Source organism: Carcharodon carcharias, chromosome 11 (assembly GCF_017639515.1).
Source record: "Carcharodon carcharias isolate sCarCar2 chromosome 11, sCarCar2.pri, whole genome shotgun sequence".
Classification (NCBI taxonomy): domain Eukaryota; kingdom Metazoa; phylum Chordata; class Chondrichthyes; order Lamniformes; family Lamnidae; genus Carcharodon; species Carcharodon carcharias.
Window position 1 is genome coordinate 4,231,458 of NC_054477.1, and position 26,495 is coordinate 4,257,952.

General features: G+C 45.8%; 1 protein-coding gene across 3 annotated transcripts in view; it reads right to left on the reverse strand.

Annotated features, from left to right (window-relative positions):
- LOC121284359 (F-box/WD repeat-containing protein 7-like) overlaps window positions 1–26,495 on the reverse strand; it is a 248,451-nt gene that overhangs the window by 31,112 nt on the left and 190,844 nt on the right. For all 3 annotated transcript variants that reach the window (XM_041199777.1, XM_041199778.1, XM_041199779.1), the window contains 2 exons: window positions 17,302–17,436; window positions 12,840–12,963 (listed from right to left, as the gene is read on the reverse strand). In XM_041199777.1, coding sequence (XP_041055711.1) covers window positions 12,840–12,963; window positions 17,302–17,436 — 259 coding nt within the window. The remainder of the gene's footprint in view (window positions 1–12,839; window positions 12,964–17,301; window positions 17,437–26,495) is intronic.

Consider the following 26,495-nt stretch of genomic DNA (forward strand, 5'->3'; position numbering starts at 1 on the left):
ACCAATATCCATTACAAACCCACCGACTCCCACAGCTATCTCGACTACAGCTCCTCATACCCCGCTTCCTCTAAGGACTCCATCCCATTCTCTCAGTTCCTTCGCCTCCGTCGCATCTGTTCTGATGATGCTACCTTCAAAAACAGTTCCTCTGACATGTCCTCCTTCTTCCTTAACCGAGGTTTTCCACCCACGGTCATTGACAGGGCCCTCAACCGTGTCCGGCCCATCTCCCGTGCATCCGCCCTCACGCCTTCTCCTCCCTCCCAGAAACATGATAGGGTGCCCCTTGTCCTCACTTATCACCCCACCAGCCTCCGCATTCAAAGGATCATCCTCCGCCATTTCTGCCAACTCCAGCATGATGCCACCACTAAACACATCTTCCCTTCACACCCCCCGGCAACATTCCGTAGGGATCGTTCCCTCCGGGACACCCTGTTCCACTCCTCCATCACCCCCTACTCCTCAACCCCCACCTATGGCACTTCCCCATGCCACGCAAAAGATGTAACACCTGCCCTTTCACTTCCTCTCTCCTCACCATCCAAGGGCCCAAACACTCCTTTCAAGTGAAGCAGCATTTCACTTGCATTTCCCCCAACTTAGTCTACTGCATTCGTTGTTCCCAATGCCGTCTCCTCTACATTAGAGAGATCAAACGTAAACTGGGTGACCGCTTTGCAGAACACCTGCGGTCTGTCCGCAAGAATGACCCAAATCTCCCTGTCGCTTGCCATTTTAACACTCCACCCTGCTCTCTTGCCCACATGTCTGTCCTTGGCTTGCTGCATTGTTCCAGTGAAGCCCAACGCAAACTGGAGGAACAGCACCTCATCTTCCGACTAGGCACTTTACAGCCTTCCAGACTGAATATTGAATTCAACAACTTTAGGTCTTGAGCTCCCTCCTCCATCCCCACCCCCTTTCTGTTTCTTCCCCCTTCCTTTTGTTTTTTGCAATAATTTATATAGATTTTTCTTTTTCCACCTATTTCCATTATTTTTAAATCTTTTATGCCCCCCCACCCCCACTAGAGCTGTACCTTGAGTGCCCTACCATCCATTCTTAATTAGCACATACGTTTAGATAATATCACCAACTTCAACACCTGTGTTATTTTGTTCTTTTGTCTGTGACATCTTTTGATTATCTGCTCCTATCACTGCTTGCTTGTCCCTACACCCACACCAACCCCCTCCACTTCCCTCCCCCCAACCCAACCCCCCACCCCAACCTTAAACCAGCTTATATTTCACTCCTCTCGTTTTCAAGTGTTTCTGTTTGAAGTGGGCCTTGACACCTCTCTAGGTGTGAAGTTCCGTGCAGCCTCTCAGGACAGGTCCGACAGTATAATCCACATAGGAATTTTCCAGAAAGGTCCTTTTACAGTATCAGCCATCTTTCGATCAGTGGCCTTTCTTGTAACAATGTCTGCATCATCCCATTCTTTTGTGAAGACAGACGCAAAATATTCATTAAGAATCATACTCACATCCTCCATCTCCACACACGTTCTTTTTGGACCTTATTTTAATTGACCCTAGTCTTTCCTTAAGTTATCCTCTTATTCTTAATGTATTGTAAAACATCTTTGGGTTCTCCTTGATTTTACTTGTCAATATTCTTTTATGCTCTCGCTTTGCTTTCCTAATCTCCTTTTTGATTTCACCCCTCCAATTTCTCTACTCCTCCTGGCTTTCTGTTGCTTCAAGTTCTTGTGGATGACATAAGCTTTCCTTTTCTGCCTTATCTTATCCTGTATGATCCTTGAGATCCAGGGGGCTCTAGGTTTGACCATCCCAACCTTTTTCTTTATTTCTTTATTCAGGAATATGTTTACTCTGAATCCCTTGAATGTCCATTTTGAATGCCTCCCACTGCTCTGACACTGATTTACCTTCAAGTAGCTGTTTCCAGTCCTCTTTTGCCTAGTAAAATTGGCCTTGCTCCAGTTTAGAACTTTAATTCCGTTCTAACTTTGTCCTTTTCCATAATTCCGTTCTAACTTTGTCCTTTTCCATAATTATGTCAAAAATAACTGAATTATCACTGCTACCGAAACCTCTCCCAATGTCACTCATTCCACCTGCCCAACTTCATTTCCTGAAGCTTTGCCCAAACTATGCACTCGCTTGTTGGATTTACCACAAACTGGCCAAAAACCCTTTCCTGAATGCACCTCAACAATTCTGTTCTCTCCATTCATTTCACACTAAAACGATCCCAGTTAACATTGGGATAGTTAAAATCCTTTACTATTACTGCCCTACTGTTCTTGAACTTCTCAGATATGTCTACATATTTGCTCTTCTATCTCCCTCTGTTTGGGTGTCTATACTACACTCCCAGTAGTCTGGCTGCCCCATTTTGATTCCTTAGGTCAATCCATATTGCGTCATTGGTTGATCCTTCTAACATCTCAGCAAGCCAGCAGGAGAAATCTCAATTGACCTTCCACTCCCTTTCTAGGGTCTGATGGGCATTCTGAATCACCTTGGGAGGTTATGCTTCTTTGAAGTTGCTATAATGATGGCATTAAATGCTTTTAATAAGTAAGAGCTCATTTGCCACTGTTTCAAATGTAGCTGCTTATTCCAGGAAAACGCCAGATATCGTACAGAGACACAGCAAGTGACAGCATGTTAAATCTTCACTGAAAACTAATTAGAAACATTGAATCAGCTCCACTGGATTCAAGCTAGCAAGCATTGATGGTGCTGCATGAGTCAAATACACGTGAAGTTATTTGGGTCTAACTTAGGAAACAAACAGGCCATTTTCTACCTCAATAAACATTCTGATGAAGACATGTTGAAAGATACTAAAACCAGAGAATGGGCTTTATATCACAAGAGAGAATGGCAATTCTGCAGCCCACCTCAAGGTATAATATTAAAAATAAAGCAAGCTCTTTCAATGGCACACACCACAAAAGGGGCTGGAGATCTTTGATTTGTGTTTTTTAATCAGGCGTTCATGGGATGTGGACTTTGCTGGCTGGACCAGCATTTATTGCCCATTACTAGTTGCCCTTGAGAAGGTGGTGAGCTGCCTTCTTGAGCCGCTGCAGTCCATGTGGTGTAGGTACACACACAGTGCTGTTAGGGAGGGAGTTCCAAGATTTTGACCCAGTGACAGTGAAGGAACGGTGATATATTTCCAAGTCAAGGTGGTGTGTGCCTTGGAAGGGAACTTCCAGATGGTGGTGTTCCCATCTATCTGCTGCCCTTGTCCTTACTAGATGGTAGTGATCATGGGTTTGGAAGGTGATGTCGAAGGAGACTTGGTGAATTCCAGCAGTGCATCTTGCAGATGGTACACACTGTAGCTACTGTGCGTTGGTGGTGGAGGAAGTGAATGTTTGTGAGTGGAGTGCCAATCGAGCTATGTGGCTAGTCCAATTCAGTTTCTGGTCAACTGTAACCCCTCAGGATGTTGATAGTGGGGGGATTCAGTGATGGTAATGCTGTTGAATGTCAAGGGGCGAGGCAATGATTAAATTTTCTCTTGTGGGAGATGGTCATTGTCTGGCAATTGCATGGTGTGAACCATGCTTCCACTTGTCAGCCCAAGCCTGGATACTGCCCAGGTCTTGATGCATTTGGACATGGATTGCTTCAGTATCTGAGTAGTCATGAATGGTGCTGAGCATTTTGCAATCATCAGCGAATATCCCCACTTCTGACCTTATGAAGGAAGACCGTAAGACCATAAGACATTGGAGCAGAAATTAGGCCATTCGGCCCATCGAGTCTGCTCCACCATTCAATCATGGCTTATAAGTTTCTCAACCCCATTCTCCTGCCTTCTCCCTGTAACCTTTGATCCCCTTACCAATCAAGAACCTATCTATCTCGGTCTTAAATACACTCAATGACCTGGCCTCCACAGCCTTCTGTGGCAATGAATTCCATAGATTCACCACTCTCTGGCTAAAGAAGTTTCTCCTCATCTCTGTTCTAAAAGCTCTTCCCTTTACTCTGAGGCTGTGTCCTCGGGTCTTAGTCTCTCCTACTAATGGAAACATCTTCCCCACGTCCACTCTATCCAGGCCTTTCAATATTCTGTAAGTTTCAACCAGATCCCCACTCATCCTTCTAAACTCCATCGAGTATAGACCCAGAGTCCTCAAACGTTCCTCATACGTTAAGCCTTTCATTCCTGGGATTGTTCTCGTGAACCTCCTCTGGACCCTCTCCAGGGCCAGAACATCCTTCCTAAGATACGGGGCCCAAAATTGCACACAATATTCTAAATGTGGTCTGACCAGAGCCTTATAAAGCTTCAGCAGTACATCCCTGCTTTTATATTCTAGTCCTCTCAAAATAAATGCCAACATTGCATTTGCCTTCCTAACTACCGACTCAACCTGCAAGTTAACCTTAAGAGAATCCTGGACTAGGACTCCCAAGTCCCTTTGCACTCCAGATTTCTGAATTCTCTCCCCATTTAGAAAATAGTCTATGCCTCTATTCTTCCCACCAATGTGCATGATCTCACACTTCCCCACATTGTATTCCATCTGCCACTTCTTTACCCATTCTCCTAACCTGTCCAAAGCCTCCCCGCCTCCTCAATACTACCTGTCCCTCCATCTATCTTTGTATCATCTGCAAACTTAACCAGGATGCGCTCAGTTCCTTCATCTAGATCATTAATGTATAAAATGAAAAGTTGTGGTCCCAACACTGACCCCTGCAGAACTCCACTAGTCACTGGCCGCCATCCTGAGAAAGACCCACTTATCACCACTCTCTGCCTCCTGCCAGACAGCCAATCTTCTATCCACACTAGTACCTTGCCTCTAACACCATGGGCTCTTATCTTACTGAGCAGCCTCCTGTGCGGCACCTTGTCAAAGGCCTTCTGGAAGTCCAAGTAGATAATATCCATTGGCTCTCCTTTGTCTAACATACTCATTACCTCCTCAAAGAATTCTAACAGATTTGTCAGGCACGACCTCCCCTTGATGAAACCATGCCGACTTTGCGCTATTTTACCATGCACTTCCAAGTATGGAAGGAAGGTCAACAATGAAGCAGCTGAAGATGGTTGGGCCCAGGACACTACCCTGAGGAACTCCTACAGTGATACCCTAGAACTGAGATGATTGACCTCCAACAACCACAATCATCTTCTCATGTGCTAGTTATCACTCCAAACAGTGGAGAGTTTTCCTCAATCCCACTGACTCCAGTTTTGCTGGGGCTCCTTGATGCCACACTTGGTCAAATGCTGTCTTGATGTCAAGGGCAGTGGCTCTCACCTCATCTCTGGAGTTCAGCTGTTTTGTCCATGTTTGAACCAAGGCTGTAATGAGGTCAGGAGCTGAGTTCCCCTGGCAGAACCCAAAGTGTGCATCAGTGAGCAGGTTGTTGCTCAGCAAATGCCACCTGATAACACTGTTGATGATCCCTTCCAGCACTTTACTGATGATTGAGAGTATATTGATGGAGGGGGTAATTGGCCATGTTAGATTTGTCCTGCTTTTTGTGTACAGGACAAACCTGGGCAATTTTCCACATTGTCAGGTAGATGCCAGTGCTGTAGCTGTACTGGAACAGATTGGCTAGGGGCGCAATACGTTCTGGAGCACAAGTCTTCAGTACTATTGCCAGAAAATTGTCAGGGCCCATAGCTTTTGCATCATCCAGTGCCTTCAGCAGTTTCTTGATATCACATGGAGTGAGCTGAATTGGCTGAAGACTGGCATCTGTGATGCTGGGGACTTCCGACGGAGGCCAAGATGGATCATCCACTCAGCATTTCTGGCTGAAGATTGGTGCAAAAAATCTTCAGACTGCTCTTTTGCACTGATGTGCTGGGCTCCCCCATCATTGAGGATGGGGATATTTATAGGGCACCTCTTCTTCCAGCGTGTTGTTTAATCATCCACCACCATTCATAACTGGAAGTGGTAGGACAGCAGAGCTTAGATCTGACCCGTTGCTTGTGATATCACTTAGTCCTGTCTATCACTTTTTGCTTATGCTGTTTGGCACGCAAATAGTCCTGTGTTGTAGCTTCACACCTCATGAGCTTGACACCTCATGTTTAGGCATGCCCTTCTGCACTCTTCACTGAACCAGAGTAGAGTGGGGGATATGCTAGGCCATGAGGTTACAGGTTGTGGTTGAGTACAATTCTGCTGCTGTTGATGGCCCACAGCACCTCATGGTTGCCCAGTCACGTTGCTATTTCTCTTCAAACTCTATCCCACTTAGCACGGGCGGTAGTGCCACACAACATGGAGGGTATCCCCAATGTGAAGATGGGGCTTCGTCTCCACATGTACTGTGCAGTGGTCACTCCTGCCAATGCTGTCATGGACAGATGCATCTGCTGCAGGCAGGTTGGTGAGGATGAGGTCAAGTATGTTTTTCCATCTTGTTGGTTCCCTCACCACTGCCGCAGATCCAGTCTAGCAGCTGTATCCTTTAGGACTCGGATAGCTTACACAGTAGTGGTGCTACCGAGCCACTCTTGGTGATGGACATTGAAGTCCATCACCCAGAGTACATTCTACACCTTCAGTGCTCTCTCCAAGTGGTGTTAGACATGGAGCAGCACTGATTCATCAGCTGAGAGGGTATGGTACATGGTAATTAGCAGAAGGTTTCCTTGGCCATGTTTGACCTTTTGCCATGAGGCTTCATGGAATCTGGAGTTGATGTTGGGCAACTCCCTCCTGACTGTATACCACTGTGCCGCCACCTCTGCTGGGTCTGTCCTGCCAGTGGGACAGGACATATCCAGGGATGGTGATGGTGGTACAAAAACAGAAAACGCTGGAAAAACTCAGCAGTAGAAAAACAGAGTTAATGTTTCGAGTCTGTCTGACTCTTCTTCAGAATGTTAACTTTGTCTCTCTCCACAGATGCTGTTAGACCTGCTGAGTTTTTCCAGCATTTTGTTTTTGATTCAGATTTCCAGCATCCGCAGTGTTTTGCTTTTATCATGGTGATGATGGTGTCTGGGACATTATCTGTAAGGTATGATTCCATGAGGATGACTATGGCTGTTGCTTGACTCGTCTGTGAGACAGCTCGCCCAATTTTGACACAAGTCCCCAGGTGTTAGTAAGGTGAACTTTGCAGGGTTAACCTGGCTGATTTTGCCATTGTTGTTTCTGGTGTATAAGTCGATGCTGGGTGGTCCGTCCAGTTTTACTTCTTATTGACTTATTTTTAGCAGTTTGATACAACTGAGTGGCTTGCTAGGCCATTCCAGAGGTCATTTAAGAATCAACTACATGGGTGTTGGTCTGGAGTTACATGTAGGCCAGACCAGACACATGTGACTCCAAACCAGGTAAAGATGCCAGATCTCCATTAGTCAACCTGGTGGGTTTTTTCAACAACCGACAATGGTTTAAAGGTAAAAACAAAAAAACTGCGGATGCTGGAAATCCAAAACAAAAACAGAATTACCTGGAAAAACTCAGCAGGTCTGGCAGCATCGGCGGAGAAGAGTTGACGTTTCGAGTCCTCATGACCCTTCAACAGAACTTGAGTTCGAGTCCAAGAAAGGGGTGAAATATAAGCTGGTTTAAGGTGTGTGGAGGGGGGGGTTTGGGTGGGGGGAGAGAGAGAGAAGTGGAGGGGGTGGTGTGGTTGTAGGGACAAACAAGCGGTAATAGAAGCAGATCATCAAAAGATGTCACCAACAACAGAACACATAGGTGTTAAAGTTGGTGATATTATCTAAACGAATGTGCTAATTAAGAATGGATGGTAGGGCACTCAAGGTACAGCTCTAGTGGGGGTGGGGGGAGCATAAAAGATTTAAAAAATTTAAAAATAATGGAAATAGGTGGGAAAAGAAAAATCTATATAATTTATTGGAAAAAACAAAAGGAAGGGGGAAACAGAAAGGGGGTGGGGATGGAGGAGGGAGCTCAAGACCTAAAGTTGTTGAATTCAATATTCAGTCCGGAAGGCTGTAAAGTGCCTAGTCGGAAGGTGAGGTGTTGTTCCTCCAGTTTGCGTTGGGCTTCACTGGAACAAAGCAGCAAGCCAAGGACAGACATGTGGGCAAGAGAGCAGAGTGGAGTGTTAAAATGGCAAGCGACAGGGAGGTTTGGGTCATTCTTGCGGACAGACCGCAGGTGTTCTGCAAAGTGGTCACCCAATTTACGTTTGGTCTCTCCAATGTAGAGGAGACCACATTGGGAGCAACGAATGCAGTAGACTAAGTTGGGGGAAATGCAAGTGAAATGCTGCTTCACTTGAAAGGAGTGTTTGGGCCCTTGGACGGTGAGGAGAGAAGAAGTGAAGGGGCAGGTGTTGCATCTTTTGCACGGGCATGGGGTGGTGCCATAGGAGGGGGTTGAGGAGTAGGGGGTGATGGAGGAGTGGAACAGGGTGTCCCGGAGGGAACGATCCCTATGGAATGCCGATAGTGGGGGGTGAAGGGAAGATGTGTTTGGTGGTGGCACCATGCTGGAGTTGGCGGAAATGGCGGAGGATGATCCTTTGAATGCGGAGGCTGGTGGGGTGATAAGTGAGGACAAGGGGGACCCTATCATGTTTCTGGGAGGGAGGAGAAGGCGTGAGGGCGGATGCCCGGGAGATGGGCCGGACACGGTTGAGGGCCCTGTCAACGACCGTGGGTGGAAAACCTCGGTTAAGGAAGAAGGAGGACATGTCAGAGGAACTGTTTTTGAAGGTAGCATCATCGGAACAGATGCGACGGAGGCGAAGGAACTGAGAGAATGGGATGGAGTCCTTACAGGAAGCGGGATGTGAGGAGCTGTAGTAGAGGTAGCTGTGGGAGTCGGTAGATTTGTAATGGATATTGGTGGACAGTCTATCACCAGAGATTGAGACAGAGAGGTCAAGGAAGGGAAGGGAAGTGTCAGAGATGGACCACGTGAAAATGATGGAGGGGTGGAGATTGGAAGCAAAATTAATAAATTTTTCCAAGTCCCGACGAGAGCATGAAGCAGCATCGAAGTAATCATCGATGTACCGGAGAAAGAGTTGTGGAAGGGGGCTGGAGTAGGACAGGAACAAGGAATGTTCCACATACCCCATAAAGAGACAGGCATAGCTGGGGCCCATGCGGGTACCCATAGCCACACCTTTTATTTGGAGGAAGTGAGAGGAGTTGAAGGAGAAATTGTTCAGTGTGAGAACAAGTTCAGCCAGACGGAGGAGAGTAGTGGTGGATGGGGATTGTTCGGGCCTCTGTTCAAGGAAGAAGCTAAGGGCCCTCAGACCATCCTGGTGGGGGATGGAGGTGTAGAGGGATTGGACGTCCATGGTGAAGAGGAAGCGGTTGGGATGCGCCGCCATATGAACACACTCGACCTCTCCCTCCAGCAGCACCGCCATACCCTTTTTCAAAGCTGCGTGTGCCCCCAGTTTCATTTTATTCTTCGGCTCATCCGACGCCTCAAGAAACTTTTTTCTTTTTCTCTCAAGTGCTAAGGAACGCAAGCTCCAACAACTCATCGACACCAACACCCATCTAGGACCCTCCACCCCTGCCTGTCCCTCCGTCCCCACCCCATCTTCCAATCCCAGCCCCAGCCGTGTATTCACTATACCCTCTGACCTTCCCCTCTCCGATGCTGAATGTTCAGTGCTCAGCAAAGGACTTAGTTTCATACCCTTACGCCCTCACCTCAATGAATCTCGGGCTCGGCATGATGCTGAACTCTTCTTCCGGGCTCAATTCTTTGGGCAGGACTCCTCTCCCCGTTCAACGGATCCTTTCACCCACCTCCAATATTCTCCCTCCACCTGGACCCCTCCCTCTGGATTCTTACCTTCTCTTGATCTTTTCATTGAGAACTGTCGGCGCGACATTAGACGTCTCAATTTCTCTGTTCCTCTCACCCATTCTAATCTCTCTCTCTCTGAACTTACTGCACTCCATTCTCTCAGGTCCAACCCTGACATTCTCATCAAACCCGTTGACAAGGGTGGTGCTGTTGTTGTCTGGCGCACAGACCTCTACCTCGCGGAGGCTGAGCGTCAACTCGCAGACACTTCCTCCTACCTCTCCCTGGACCATGACCCCACCACTGAACATCAAGCCATTGTTTCCAGGACTGTCACTGACCTCATCTCCTCTGGGGATCTTCCTCCCACAGCTTCCAACCTGATAGTTGCCCAACCTCAGACGGCCCGCTTCTATCTCCTACCCAAAATCCACAAACAGAACTGCCCCGGTAGACCGATCGTGTCAGCTTGCTCCTGCCCCACGGAACTTATTTCTCGTTATCTTGACTCCCTTCTCTCTCCCCTTGTCCAGTCCCTTCCCACCTACATCTGTGATTCCTCTGACACCTTACGTCACATCAACAATTTCCAGTTCCCTGTCCCCAACCGCTTCCTCTTCACCATGGACGTCCAATCCCTCTACACCTCCATCCCCCACCAGGATGGTCTGAGGGCCCTTAGCTTCTTCCTCGAACAGAGGCCTGAACAATCCCCATCCACCACTACTCTCCTCCGTCTGGCTGAACTTGTTCTCACACTGAACAATTTCTCCTTCAACTCCTCTCACTTCCTCCAAATAAAAGGTGTGGCTATGGGTACCCGCATGGGCCCCAGCTATGCCTGTCTCTTTATGGGGTATGTGGAACATTCCTTGTTCCAGTCCTACTCCAGCCCCCTTCCATAACTCTTTCTCCGGTACATCGATGATTACTTCGGTGCTGCTTCATGCTCTCGTCGGGACTTGGAAAGATTTATTAATTTTGCTTCCAATCTCCACCCCTCCATCATTTTCACGTGGTCCATCTCTGACACTTCCCTTCCCTTCCTTGACCTCTCTGTCTCAATCTCTGGTGATAGACTGTCCACCAATATCCATTACAAATCTACTGACTCCCACAGCTACCTCGACTACAGCTCCTCACACCCCGCTTCCTGTAAGGACTCCATCCCATTCTCTCAGTTCCTTCGCCTCCGTCACATCTGTTCCGATGATGATACCTTCAAAAGCAGTTCCTCTGACATGTCCTCCTTCTTCCTTAACCGAGGTTTTCCACCCACGGTCGTTGACAGGGCCCTCAACCGTGTCCGGCCTATCTCCCGTGCATCCGCCCTCACACCTTCTCCTCCCTCCCAGAAACATGATAGGGTCCCCCTTGTCCTCACTTATCACCCCACCAGCCTCCGCATTCAAAGGATCATCCTCCGCCATTTCCGCCAACTCCAGCATGATGCCACCACCAAACACATCTTCCCTTCATCCCCCCTATCGGCATTCCGTAGGGATCGTTCCCTCCGGGACACCCTGGTCCACTCCTCCATCACCCCCTACTCCTCAACCCCCTCCTATGGCACCACCCCATGCCCCGCAAAAGATGCAACACCTGCCCCTTCACTTCCTCTCTCCTCACCGTCCAAGGGACCAAACACTCCTTTCAAGTGAAGCAGCATTTCACTTGCATTTCCCCCAACTTAGTCTACTGCATTCGTTGCTCCCAATGTGGTCTCCTCTACATTGGAGAGACCAAACGTAAATTGGGTGACCACTTTGCAGAACACCTGCGGTCTGTCCGCAAGAATGACCCAAACCTCCCTGTCGCTTGCCATTTTAACACTCCACCCTGCTCTCTTGCCCACATGTCTGTCCTTGGCTTGCTGCATTGTTCCAGTGAAGCCCAACGCAAACTGGAGGAACAACACCTCATCTTCCGACTAGGCACTTTACAGCCTTCCAGACTGAATACTGAATTCAACAACTTTAGGTCTTGAGCTCCCTCCTCCATCCCCACCCCCTTTCTGTTTCCCCCTTCCTTTTGTTTTTTCCAATAAATTATATAGATTTTTCTTTTCCCACCTATTTCCATTATTTTTAAATATTTTTAAATCTTTTATGCTCCCCCCCACACCCACTAGAGCTGTACCTTGAGTGCCCTACCATCCATTCTTAATTAGCACATTCGTTTAGATAATATCACCAACTTTAACACCTATGTGTTCTTTTGTTCTGTTTTTTGTGACATCTTTTGATGATCTGCTTCTATTACTCCTTGTTTGTCCCTACAACCACACCAACCCCCTCCACTTCTCTCTCTCTCCCCCCACCCAAACCCCCCCCTCCACACACCTTAAACCAGCTTATATTTCACCCCTTTCTTGGACTCACTCAAGTTCTGTCGAAGGGTCATGAGGACTCGAAACGTCAACTCTTTTCTTCTCCGCCGATGCTGCCAGACCTGCTGAGTTTTTCCAAGGTAATTCTGTTTTTGTTATGGTTTAAAGGTCATCATTTGACTTTTTTAATTCCGGATATTTATTCAATTCAAAATTCCACCACCTGCTGTGGTGGGATGTGAACCTTACCCTGGGTCTCTGGATTACTAGTCCAGTGACAATACCATTATGATTTGTAGAGGGACCCCCTATGATTTGTGCTGAGGTCGGTGTTCTCAGCATGATGGCCATAGGCATGCTACAGTTGACCTTAGGAACAGTCTGGAAAATGGGCCTGGATTCTCCCTCCTGACTGTTAGCCGGCAAACTCTAAGGTAAGTGCACGTGTGTGTGTGTGTGTGTGTGTGTGTGTGTGTGTGTGTGTGTGTGTGTGTGTGTGTGTGTGTGTGTGTATAGAAGAAAACTATCAGAGTGGGAAGAAAAATTAAATATTCAATTAACTATTGGCTCAATGTTACCAAGTAACCTGCAGTCCCCTAAATTCAGCCTCAGCACCGCGCTGCAAATTGTGAATCAACCGACGGCTGCTGTTTGATCGGAAACTGCAGGCTGCCAAGAATGCTCAGTGTTATTCCAGGAATTGGATTTTGGTCATCTCTGTTGGCACTTGGAGGTACCGGGCAATTCAGATGTGAACGTGCCAGCACCTTCTGCACTTACCCTCTTCCCTGCATTTCTCTCTCCAAAGCAGGTTGTCCTCAGCCAAGATCCGCCAGTAGCGACAAGTCTGTGCCGCCCGCAGGAGGTCCCGTGGCTCCAGAAATGACAGGACGTAGAGTGCCAGCTGCAAGGTAAAAACAGCAGACACTGTGAAACTGCTCCAGTCAAGCTGCTGATTGCAGAGTCAGGAGGAGGTCAAGAGGTGTGTTAAGACAGTTTGAAAATTAAGAGTAAAATCAGATGCACCCCCTTCAAAATATTACGACTCTGAAACAGTTTAACATCAGCCCTGATGGTGCAACAATCACATCCTCATTAACTTCTTTTTGATTTCATGGGATTTGGAAATCGCAGACTAACATTTATTGGCCCATCCCTAATTGCCCTTGAGAAGGTGGTGGTGGTGAGCCACCTTCTTGAACCGCTGTAGTCCACGTGGTGTAGGTACACCCACTGTGCTGTTAGGGAGTGAGTTAACTTGGCACAATCAGCATTTCAGCTATGTTTGAACATCATTCAAACCTCTTCAAATTGCAGATGGCAAGATATGCCTGTATGTTGTCTTCTACTCTGCCACTGATATATCACAATGGGAGCTCTTATTTTAATTAATGGTACATAATGAATTACATTCTACAATTACGTGGAGGTGAGAGGACAAGAAAATATTCGACTTCAAAGGCTTAGTAGATAAATGTACACCCAGTGTATCAGTGTAATACTGAGGCAAAAAGAGGTTACAAATCTCCAAGTTTCATTCCTGCTCTTCACTGATTTCCAGTGCACTAGAATTGGCCTTAAATGTTCTTAAGCTGGGTCTGGATGGTGAGAGTGGGGGTTGGGGGCGGGGGAGAAAAACAGCTTTGGACTCTGCTCATTACTAACTGTGCAGATATGTATCGTAAAGCAGAGTAAAACATAGTAAAACACTTCAACATGCTGCATAGAAGCATTGATAAAAATCTGACACCAATCCACATAAGATATTAGGACAGGTGACCAGGAGCTTGACTGCAGGAGTATTTTAAGAAGCATCTTACAAGAGAGGCAGAGGGGTTTAGGGAGAGAACTCCAGAGCTCATGGCCGAGGAACTTTTGAATAGGAAAAGACCATTCAGTCCCTCAAGCCTGTTCCACCATTTGGTGAGAACGTGGCTGATCTGTACCGTATCTCCATCTTAATCACCTTCATGGCCCGAAGAGATCAAGGGTACACAGTTCATTAAAACGTCATGAACAGGTACAGAAAAATATATGTAGGATTATATAGGACATACAGCACAGAAATCGGCCATTTGGCCTAACTAGTCCATGCTCCTGCTTATGCTCCACTCAAGCCTACCCTCATCTTCTCTCATTTAAATCTATCATCATAACCCTTTATTCCCTCCTCCCTCAACTGTTTGTCTAGCTTCCCTTTAAAATGCATCTATACTATTCCTTATAACTATTCCCTGTGGTAGTGAGTTCCACGTTCTCACTACTCTCTCTGGGTAAGGAAGTTTCTTCTGGATACCCTACTGGATTTTTTGGGTGACTATCTTATACTAATGGCCTCTCGGTATGCTCTTCCCCACAAGAGGAAACATTCTCTGTGTCTACTTGATCAAAACCTTTCATCATTTTAAAAACTTGTATTAGGTCACCCCTCAGTCTTTTTTCAAGGGAACTTAGAAATATATCACCATTCCTTCACTATCACTGGGTCAAAATCCTGGAACTCCCTTCCCAATAGCGCTGTGTGTGTACCTAAACCACATAGACTGCAACATTCAAGAAGGCAGCTCACCACTACCTTCTCAAGGGCAATTAGGGATGGGCAATAAATGCTGGCCCAGCCAGTGAAGTCCTCAAATCGTGAATGAATAAAAAAAAAAGGAAACCCAGCTTGTCAATCCTTTCCCGATATTTATACCCACACATTTCGGGTTTCATCCTTGTAAGTCTTCTCTGCACCCTCTCCATGTCTCGATATTCTTTTTATAATATGGCGACCAGGGCTACACACAGTTCTCCAAGTGTGGGTCTGACCAAGGTTCGATACGGGTTCAGCATAACTTCCCTACTTTCAATTCTATCCCTCTAGAAATAAAGCCTAATACTTGGTTTGCTATTTTGATGTTGTATTTTAGTATCCTCCACTCCCTTCAACTCACAATTTGTGGACATATGGCAAAGGGAATTCTGGACTATTATATCTAGAGATGAGAATACAATGGGGTAGAAAATATGCCTCAGCTTTACAACTCCCTGGTTAGATTACACCTCGAGTCACAGCCATTCAGGGTCCATACCTTTGGAAGGGTATATTGGCCTTGAAGGGTGTGCAGTGCAGATTTACTAGAATGTTAGCATGGACTCCAAGGATTAAGCTATGAGAAGAGATTAAACAAACTAACTTTGCATTCCCTGGAATTTAGAAGGTTAAGGAGTGCTTTGCCTTTTTTTATATTAAAGGGAGCAGATAGGGTAGACTGAGAGAAAATATTTCTGATAGTTGGAGAGTTTAGAACTAGGGGGTATAGTCTAAAAATTAAAGTCAGGCCCTTCAGGAGTGCATTTAGGAAACACAATTAAAATTAGATCAATTGGCCCATAAGGGACCAAGGGGACAATCTATGGGTGGAGCCAGAGGACATCACTAGAGCGTTGAATGAATACTTCACACCCGTCTTCACCCAAGAGAATAAGGATGAAGGTATCGAACTCGGGCAGACAGACTGTGAGGTTCTTAAGCAAATTGATATAGGGAATGAGAAGGTATTGGAGGTGTTGGCAGGCTTTAAAGTGGACAAATCTCCAGGTCTGGATGGTTTGTGTCCCAGATTGCTGAGGGAGGCAAGGGAGGAGATCGCAGGGGCTCTGACACAAATTTTTTATTCCTCTGAAATAGGTATATGGGACACTAGCCTTTATCAATCGAGGCATAGATTACAAAAGTAGGGAGGTCATGTTGGAGTTGTATAGAACCTTGGTGAGGCCACAGCTGGAGTACTGTGTGCAGTTCTGGTCACCACATTATAGGAAGGATGTGATTGCACTGGAGAGGGTGCAGAGGAGATTCACCAGGATGTTGCCCAGAATAAAACATTTAAGTTATGAAGAGAGGTTGGATAGACTTGGGTTGTTTTCGTTGGAGCAGAGAAGTCTGAGGGGGTGACTTGATCCAGGTGTACAAGATTATGAGGGGCATGGACAGGGTGGATAGGGAGCAGATGTTCCCCTTCGTTGAAGGGTCAGTCACAAGGGGGCATAAGTTCAAGGTGAGGGGCAGGAGGTTATGGAGGGATATGAGGAAAAACCTTTTTACCCAGAGGGTGGTGACGGTCTGGAATGCGCTGCCTGGGAGGGTGGTGGAGGTGGGTTGCCTCACATCCTTTAAAAAGTACCTGGATGAGCACCTGGCACATCATAATATTCAAGGCTATGGGCCAAGTGCTGGTAAATGGGATTAGGTAGGTAGGTCAGGTGTTTCTCACGTGTCTGTGAAGACTTGATGGGCCGAAGGGCCTCTTCTGCACTGAGATTCTGTGATAATTGTTAATTTTAAATCTGAGATGATAGATTTTTGCTATCCAAAGGTATTAAAGGATATGGGGCAAAGGCAAGTACATGGAGTTAGGTTGCAAATCAATCACTGAATTGCAGTCAGAACAGGTTGAAGAGGTTAAATGGCCTCCTCCTGTACTTATGTTGGTTCTGTTATTCCTAATAATCCTGCCTTAAGAAAATCTTTCAAACTTTGTTTTCAAATTTTCAATGGCCCCTAGTCTCAACAGCATTTTGTGGGGGGAGGGGGTGGGGAAGAAAAGTGTTCCAAATTTCCACCATCTTTTCTGCAAAGGAGCGCTGCCTGATAATACCACTGATCAGTCTGACTCCAATGTTAAGGTTATGCCCTTGTTCTGGACCTCCATGTCAAAGGAAAAATATTTTTCTGTCTACCCTATCAAATCCTTTAGTTGTCTCAAACACCTCAATTAGATCACCCCTTATTCATCTACATTTGAGGGAACACAAGCAACCTCTCTTCTAATTTAACCCTTTTAGTTCTAGATAGCTGAAAGCATGGCCACAGATAGTGGGTGATGAAAATTGTGAATCTACAAAAAGCCTGAGTTGGAGAAGGGCAGAGATTTCTGATATCTCTCAGGCGTGTCTAAATAACTGAATCCCTGCATCAGACTACAGATAAGAGATGGGGTAAAGGCGGAGAGGTCGGATGGGGTGGAGGGGTCGGGCGGGCAGGGGGAAGGGAAAATCACTGGCTACTTGCAGATACAAATTTGCTTCAGCGATTCACAGGGAATATAAAACAGGAATATAAAACTGGCCAAGCAGTGACCGGCTCTACTAGGACAAGCCCCTCACATTTATTTTGTGTGCTTTATAAGCAATAGAACTGCAGCTCATGCTCCACATCAGCAGCTTCACAAGGGCTCATTACCACTTAGACACGTACCTCTTTTGGTAGGAGGGAGATGAAGTCCCGCTGAAACTGAGGCTCAATGACCTGCATCATGTATTTGATCTGAGAAGTCTCACAGCGATCAATGAGCTCATCCAATGCTAGGAGTTTCTCAGGACCACTCCACCTCTGTGGAACAAAAAGCAAAAAGGTCAGTACTAAGCTTGAGTCTTCACATTCAGCTACTAGCATGAATATTTACAAACAGCAGAGTGCCAGTACTCCAGTTATATGCCAGAATAGCCAGTTATATGCTAGTATAGCATATGCCAGAATAGTCATGGAAAAAAGGACACTTTGCACATACTAAGTGCACTCAAATGGAGGACAGGTCAGAGACTGTGCTAAAATGCCTTTCCAACACACTCCCTTCACGCGTGGGGGGGGGCAGGTTGATGAATTTATCCAAAATCATGGTCTATCAATTAGATTGCTTTTCCTTTCACATTTTATTTCACACCTCCCATCCCCAGTACTTTACAAATCAACGACTCTTTCTAGAATAAGTGCTCATAAATGCTAGCAATCCTCTGGCACATGGCTACTCTTCATTGGTGGGCTAAAACAGCGAGCGCCTGTGGGCTATTTCTCCAGGGAAGGTATCACCGGAGGACCTGATCAAATCACCATTGTTACATGCAATTCACAGAGATCAGAGAGTCCGGATCAGGGGTAAAAATAATGGTTGCTTTTTCATCTCTCTTGTCCAGGACAACAGAGGTGAATTGCATCAGGCCCATTGCATCTCAACAGATTGGTAACTCAACACAGAGTGGGAATAGAATCTGATTGCACAGTTCACTGCTACACAAGGCTGTGCCTTCACCATGAGGCCCAGCTTCACCTTTTTAAGTCTCAACATCTTGAGCAAGCACTTAACACTAATCTGCCTATGCAGAACATCAAATGGGTATTAGAAAAAAAAATAGGATTTTCAGCACACATTCCTCACAATTTTATAACAAATATTTACTTCCTCATGACTTCTCATCATAAAGAATGACAATGCAGCATCTGTTTCACATTCAAGATATCAAAGGTTTAAAGAATTGCTGAGATGTCCATCTGCCTGGAACAGTCATGAAATGGCTTCTGTTCTGGGACATAACACCCGATTATGAGAACCTTCACCAGGGAGAATAAAAAAACTTCGGTATGCAAAGACAGTGAGTTGTGATTTTAAACACCTGAAATTCAACAGTGAGAATCAAGAAATGTGTAAGATGGAATTTAGAAAAACCAGGTTAAAAATCACAGTAAGTAGTCATACTAGCATAAAGAGGGAAACAGAAGGCTGTGTGAGAGGTAAAAAGAAAAGGGAGAGGTTAGAGGTGACAGGTGGTGGTGGTGATCACCTTCTTGAACCACTGTAGCCTATGTAATGTATGCTATAGTGCTGTTAGGGGAGTGTGAGGGTTTCCAGGATTCTGACCCAGTGATAGTTGAAGGAAAGGAAATATATTTCAAGGTTGGAATGTTGTATGACTTGGAGGGAAACTTGAAAGCAATGGTATTTCCATGTATCTGCTGCCATTATCCATCTAAGTGGTCAAGGTCATGGGTTTGAGATGTGTTGTCAATTAAGAATTGGTGAGTTTCCATGGTGCATCTTGTAGGTAGTACACACTGCTGCCACTGTGTAGCAGTGGTGCAGGCAATGGGTGTTTAAGGTGATGAATGGGATACCGATCAAGTGGGCTGCTTTGTCCCGGATGAACTGCTTGAATGTTGCTAGAGCCACGCTCATCCAGCCAAGTGCAGAGTATTCTATCACAGTCCTGACTTGTACCTTTATAGATGGTGGTCAAGCTTTGGGGAGGGGTCAGGTAGTAAATTATACATCTCAGGATACTCAAACTCGGACCTATTATTTATTCATATAGTATTTATATAGCTGCTTCACTTATGCTTTTGGATAAAGGTTAGTATGCAGGTATAGCAGGTAACTAGGAAAGCTAATAATGTTATCACTTATTGGGAGGGGAGTTGATTACAAAAGGAGGGAGGTTATGCTTCAGTTGTATGGGGCATTGGTGAGGCTACATCTGGAGCATTGGTTACAGTACTGGTTTCCTTATTTAAAGAAAGATGTAAATATGTTAGAAGCAGTTCAGAAAAGGTTTACTAGAATAATACAAGCAATGGGCAGGTTGTCTTGAGGAAAAGCTGGACAGGTATCAGAAAAAAATAGGATTTTCAGCACACATTCCTCACAATTTTATAACAAAAGTTTACTTCCTCATGACGACTTCTCATCATAAAGAGTGACAATGCAGCATCTGTTTCACATTCAAGATATCAAAGGTTTAAAGATTTCAAATGTTTCCACTCGGGTTTAGAAGGGTAAGAGGCAACTTGATTGGAACCTTTAAGATCCTGAGGGGTCTTGACAGGGTGGATGTGGAGAGGGTGTTTCCTCTTGTGGGAGAATCTAGAACTAGGGGTCACTCATTTAAGACAGATGAGAAGAATTTTTTTTCTCTGAGGGTTGAGTGTCTTTGTAATTCTCTTCCTCAAAAGGCAGTGGAAGCAGAGTCATTGAACATTTTTAACCAGGGTTAGATAGATTAACAAGGTGGTGAAAGGTTGTCAGGGGTAGGCAGGAATGTGGGGTTGAGGTTACAATCATGTCAGCCATGATCTTATTGAATGGCAGAGCAGGCTCGAGTAGCCTACTCCTGCTCCTAATTCATATGTCCACATGACCCCCAGGATATTGACTGTGGAGGATCCAGCCGTCGGAAGGTTGTTGAATGTCAAAGGAAGTTAGTTAAGACAATCTTGGAGATGGTCATTGCCTGAAGCCCATGTGATACGAATGTTACTTGCCACTTATCAACCCAAGTCTGGCGTTGCTCAGCTTTTCCTGCATGCAGGCACATAAACTGCTTCAGAATCTAAGGAGTTGTGAATGGAACTGAACACTCTGCAATTATCAGCAAACATCCCATTTCTGAAAAGTTCCTTAATGGAGGTAAGGTCATTGATGAAGCCTTCAAGATCTTTGGACCTTGAACACTCGATAAGGAGCTCCCACATCTTTCTTTGTGCTAGATAAGGTGCCATTCAAGCAGAGTTTGCCTCTAATTCCCATTGACTTGAATTTTACTAGGGCTCCTTGATGCTAGATTTGGTCAAATTCTGTCTTGATGTCAGGGTAGTCATTCTCACCCCACCTCTGGCTTTCAGCTCTTTTGTCTATATTTGGAGCAGGGCTTTAATGAGGTCTGGGGTTGAATGGGTCTGGCAGAACCCAAACTGATCAGTAAACAGGTAAATGGGAAGCTAGTGCTGCTAATAGCATTGTCAATGACACCTTCCATCACTTTGATGATCGAGAGTGGACTGACGGGCAGTAAATGGCCAGATTTGGATTTTGTGGACAGGACAAAGCAGGGCAATTTTTCACCTTGTCAGGTAGATGCCAACACTGTTGTACTGGAATTGCTCGGCAGGGGGGCTACCCTTGGTGCACAATTTTCAACATTCCAGCCCAGATGTAATTAAGACCCACAGCATTTGCTCCGCCATTTCTTGATAATACATGGATTGAACCACAGTAGCTGAAGATTAACAGAGTCAGAGATCTAGAGCACAGAAAAAGGCCATTTGGCCCATCGAGTCCGCGATGGTCAAACAAGCACCTATTCTAATCCCGTTTTCCAGCACTAGGCCCATAACCTTGTATGCCATGGCATCGCAAGTGCACATCCAAATACTCCTTAAATGTTATGAGGGTTTCTGCATCTACCACCCTTTCAGGCAGTGAGTTCCAGATTCCCACCACCCCCTAGGCGAAAAAAATTCTTCCTCACATCCTCTCTAAACCTCCTACCCATTACCTTAAATCTATGTCCTCTGGTTATTGATCCCTCCACCAAGGGGAAAAGTTCCTTCCTGTCTATCCTATCTATGCCCCGCAATTTTATACACCTCAATCATGTCCCCCCTCAATCTCCTCTGCTCCAGGAAAAATAACCCCAGTCTATTCAATCTCTCCTCATAGCTAAAACTCTCCAGCCCAGGCAACATCCTGGTAAATCTCCTCTGCACTCTCTCTAGTGCAATCACATCCTTCCTATAATGCAGATTCCAGAACTGCACAGAATACTCTAGCTGTGGCCTAACCAGCATTTTATACAGTTCCAGCATAACCTCCCTGCTCTTAAATTCTATGCCTTGGCTAATAAAGGCAAGTATCTCATATGCCTTCTTAACCAACTTATCTACCTGTGCCGCTACCTTAAGGGACCTTGGTGGGCATGTACACCAAAGTGCCTCTAATCCTTGGTACTTCCCAGGGTCCTAACATTCATCATGTATTCCTGTGCCTTGCTTGTCCTGTCCAAGTGCATCACCTCACACTTATCCAGATTAAATTTCGTTTGCCACTGATCAGCCCATCTGACCAGCCCATCTATATCCTCCTGTAAGATAAGGCTCTTCTCCTCACTATTTACCATTCCACCAATTTTTGTGTCATCCACGAACTTACTAATCAACCCTCCTACATTCAACTCTAAATCGTTTACATATACCACAAACAGCATAGAACCCAACACCGATCTCTGCGGAACCCCAATGGACACAGGCATCCAATCATAAAAACACCCCTTGACCATCACCCTCTGCTTCCTGCCAATTCTGGATCCAATTTGCCTTGAATCCCATGGGCTCTCACCTTAGTTATCAGTCTCGCACGTGGGACCTTAGTCCAACTAGACTATGTCAAATGCATTGCCCTCATCTACACACCTGGTCTTCTCTTCGAAAAATTCAATCAAATTGGTCAGACGTGACCTCCCATTAACAAAACCATGCTGACTGTCCTTGATTAATCCCTGCCTCTCCAAGTGTAGATTAATTCTGTCCCTCAGAATTGCTTCCAATAGTTTCCCCACCACTGAGGTTAGACTGATTGGCCTCTAGTTCCCTGGTTTATCCTTCTTCCCTTCTTGAATAACGGTACCACATTGGCTGTTCTCTAGTCCTCTGGTACCTCTCCTGTGGCTAGAGAGGTATTGAAAATTATTGCCAGCGCCCCTGCTATCTCCTCCTTTGTCTCACTCAACAGCTTGAGATACATTTCATCCAGGCCTGGAGATTTATCTACTTTTAAGCCTGCCGGACCATTTAGAACCTTCTCCCTTTCCATGCTAATTTCTTTAATTATATCAAGTCCTTCTGTCTGATTTCCATACCCACATCGTCCCCGTCACTTGTGAACACCGACACAAAGTATTCATTTAGAACCCTACCTACGTCTTTCGGCTCCACACACAAATTACTTTAATGGGCCCTACTCTTTCCCTAGTTATCCTCTTACCCTTAATGTACTTGTAAAATAACTTTGGATTTTCCTTTATTTTGCCAATGATTTTTCATGCCCCCTTTTTGCTCTCCGAATTTCCTTTTTAAGTTCCACATAACATGTTATGCTGGGGATATCAGGAGTAAGCAGATTATGCTGGCTGAAGGTGGTTGCAACTATTTCAAACTTTGACTTATGTACTCACATGCTGAGCTCGGCCATTGCTATGTTCCTCACCATTAACACATTGGACATCACCATTAATCAGAAGCTCAACTGGACAAGCCATATCAATACATTGGCTACAAGAGCAAGTCAGAAACTGTTTCTGTAACATCTGTAAGCATGCAGGTGCAGCAGACGGTAAAGAAGGCAAATGGTATGTTGGCCTTCATAGCCAGAGGATTCGAGTACAGGAACAGGGATGTCTTGCTGCAATTGTACAGGGCCTTGGTGAGACCACACCTGAATATTGTGTGCAGTCTTGGTCTCCTTGTCTGAGGAAGGATGTACTTGCTATCGAGGGAGTGCAGCGAAGGTTTACCAGACTGATTCCTGGGATGGCGGGACTGACATATGAGGAGAGATTGAGTCGATTAGGATTATATTCGCTGGAGTTCAAAAGAATGAGAGGGGATCTCATAGAAACCTATAAAATTCTAACAGGGCTAGACAGGGTAGATACAGGAAGGATGTTCCCGATGGTGGGGGAGTTCAGAACCAGGGGTCACAGTCTGAGGATATGGGGTAGAACATTTAGGACTGAGATGAGCAGAAATTTCTTCACCCAGAGAGTGGTGAGCCTGTGGAATTCGTTACCACAGAAAGTAGTTGAGACCAAAACATTGTACGTTTTCAAGAAGGAGTTAGATATAGCTCTTGGGGCGAAAGGGATCAAAGAGTATGGGGAGAAAGCGAGAGCAGGCTATTGAGCCGGATGATCAGCCATGATCATAATGAATGGCAGAGCAGGCTCGAAGGGCCGAATGGCCTTCTCCTGTTCCTAGTTTCTATCAAGGATGGGATGTTCATGGAGCCTGCTTAACTCTTCATTACTTGTTTAATTGTCCACTACCATTCACAATGGTATGTGGCAGGACTGCAGAACTTTTCTCTGACCTATTGATTGTGGGGTTGCTTAGCTCAGTCCATGCGCACATTCCTGTATTGTACTACACCTCATTTTTGCATTCCAATCTCAGTCAGTGTTTCAGTATGCAAGTGATGCTTGTCAGCACGCTCACTCAAATTGAGCTCCAAGCTGCTGTCAACTCCACATCACAAAATGGGTCTTTCACTACGTTTCACCCAGAAAGCTAAGGCGCCATCTCCCACAGCACAGCGATTAATTAAGATCAATGGCAAATCCTGGAAAACGTGGGCCATTTCCCGTATCTCGGGAGCCTTCGCCCGATGAAGCGAGGCATAAACAACAACATTCATCATCGCCTCCAATGTGCCAGCTCAGCCTTTGGCCGACTGAAGTATTTGACAACCAGGATCTCAAACCCAAGACTACAGTCATGATTTACTGGGCAGCAGTGATCTCCACTCTCTTATTTTTTTCAGAGACATGGACGACCTACAGCAGGCACGTCAAAGCACTGAAGTAGCACCAGTAGTGCTTCTGCAAAATCCTCCAAACTTGACAGCAAGAAGGGTGATCCGACAGCAGCATACTCCCCCCGCAGCATCAAGGCGCTAATCACTCAAAACCAGGTCCGCTGGGCAGGAACATGTCGTTTGTATGCCTGGCACCAGAATCCCAAAGCAACTGTCCTACTCAGAACTCAGTTGCAACAAGAAATATCCAGGAAGACAGCGGAAATGCTTTAGGCAAAAAACTCACGTATTGACTCCCCAAAACTTGTCCACCATCTACAAGGCTCAAGTCAGGGGTGTGATGGAACACTCTCCATTTGCCTAGGTGAGTGCAGCTCCAACAACACTCAAGAAGCTCAACACCATCCAAGACAAAGCAGCCCACTTGATTGGCACCCCAACCACCACCTTCAACATTCACTCCCTCAATCACCGGATACAGCAAAATGTACAATCTACAAAGCACTTGCTGCAACTCGCCAAGGATCCTTCAATAGCACCTTCCAAACCTGTGACCTCTACCACCGAGAAGGACAAGGGCACAGATGTAGTGGAACACCAACACCTGCAAGTTCCCCTCCAAGCCACACACCATCTTGACTTGGAATTATATCACTGTTCCTCCAACATTGCTGGGTAAAAGTCCTGGAACTCCCTTCCTTAAAGCACTGTGGGTGTACCTACACCACATGGATTGCAGTGGTTCGAGAAGGCAGCTCACCACCACCTTCTCAAGGGCAATTAGGGATGGGCAATAAATGCTGGCCCACCCAATGATCCCCGCAGAATCTCAATTTTTACAGCACAGGAGTCGTCTATTTGGCCCACCATGTCTGCACTGGTTCTCTGAAGGAGCAATTTACTTAGTGCCATTCACCTACCCTGCTCCCCATAACCCTGCACATTCTTCCTGCTCAGATCACCGTCTAGTTCCCTTTTGAAAGCCTCAATTGAACCTGCCTCCACCTTGCTGTCAAGCAGTGCATTCCAAACCTTAATCCCTCGCTGTGTGTAAAAGTTTTTTCTTATATCGCTTCTGCTCCTTTTTCAAATTACTTTAAATCTGTGCCCTCTTGTTCTTTCTTTTCACAAGTGGGAACAGTTTCTCCCTATCTACTCTATTCAGACCCCTCATGATTTTGAATTTCTCTCAAATCTCCTCTCAGCCTTTTCTCCAAGGAAAACAGTCCTAATTTCTCCAATCTGTCTTCATCATTGAAGTACTGTCTCCCTGGAACCATTCTCCTTAATCTTTGCTGCAATCTCTCCATGAGCCTTCACATTGTTTTGAGATCTAGACTCACCTCATCACTGGGAGGCTGGGAACTACAACTCCCAGCATGCTTGGGAGTTTCCGCGCATGCACAGGCCAGGAGTGGGCTTGTGCATGTGCAGCACAGCATTTTGGAATTCTCAGGGCACCTGAATTAAGAGAAAAAAAAGGTGTAGAAATGGGGTCATGTGACCCAGGAGTGGAGTGCCTTAATCAGAAGGGAGTCCCAGGCAGGGGACAGGTAGTGGTCCCAAAGTTACAAAAAAGAGAGGAGTAGAGAAAAGGGGCTGCAGTTGCAGACTTCAAGTGATGAGGGCTCAGGAAAATTCCTGGCAATCAATATGGGTTCAGAAGCCCTGGCAAAGGAGGCAGCAGCAGGTTAATGACTCGGTGCTGTGGAACCGTTGGGGTGATGGTAACCCTTTGGAACAGTCGTGTTCTGCTCAGTGTGGCCGAAAAGTTCAGTTTGAGAGTTAGTGATGGAGTACAGACTCAGGAATCCAGGGGAATGGAGTCTTGGGAGACGAGATTGAAACCCCGCGAGGTGGACCGTCGCTGAGGCTGTTCAAGTTGGAGCAACTTTTGCAGAGAATTCCAAGGTAAGATCTTCGAAGGTGAAGATTGGAAACGCTCATCAGCAAGACGGAGTTTCAACAAGATTGGTTGATTCAGTGTTTACTGACGTCCTGGTGGTTTGTTGAGAAATCTATTGGGTCTGTCCTGGTTGCATCTGCCATTTATTGTGCAGTGTGGTGTGTTCAATCACAGTTTGCATGTACCTCATATTAACTCAGTGTTAAGAGTATAATATATTGTAAACTGTTTTAAGTCTCTGACCTTGTAAAATTTATTTTTGCTTCTTCGAAACCTGTGAAATCTTGTGGCTTTATTCTCTTAGCAAATGTCTTGGATCTCAAATTTTGTCTACTTTAAACAAAAAAGTTATTGGTCCCTAACCGGATCATACCAAAAAGCTTGAGGGTCTGGCCCAGGATTATCATA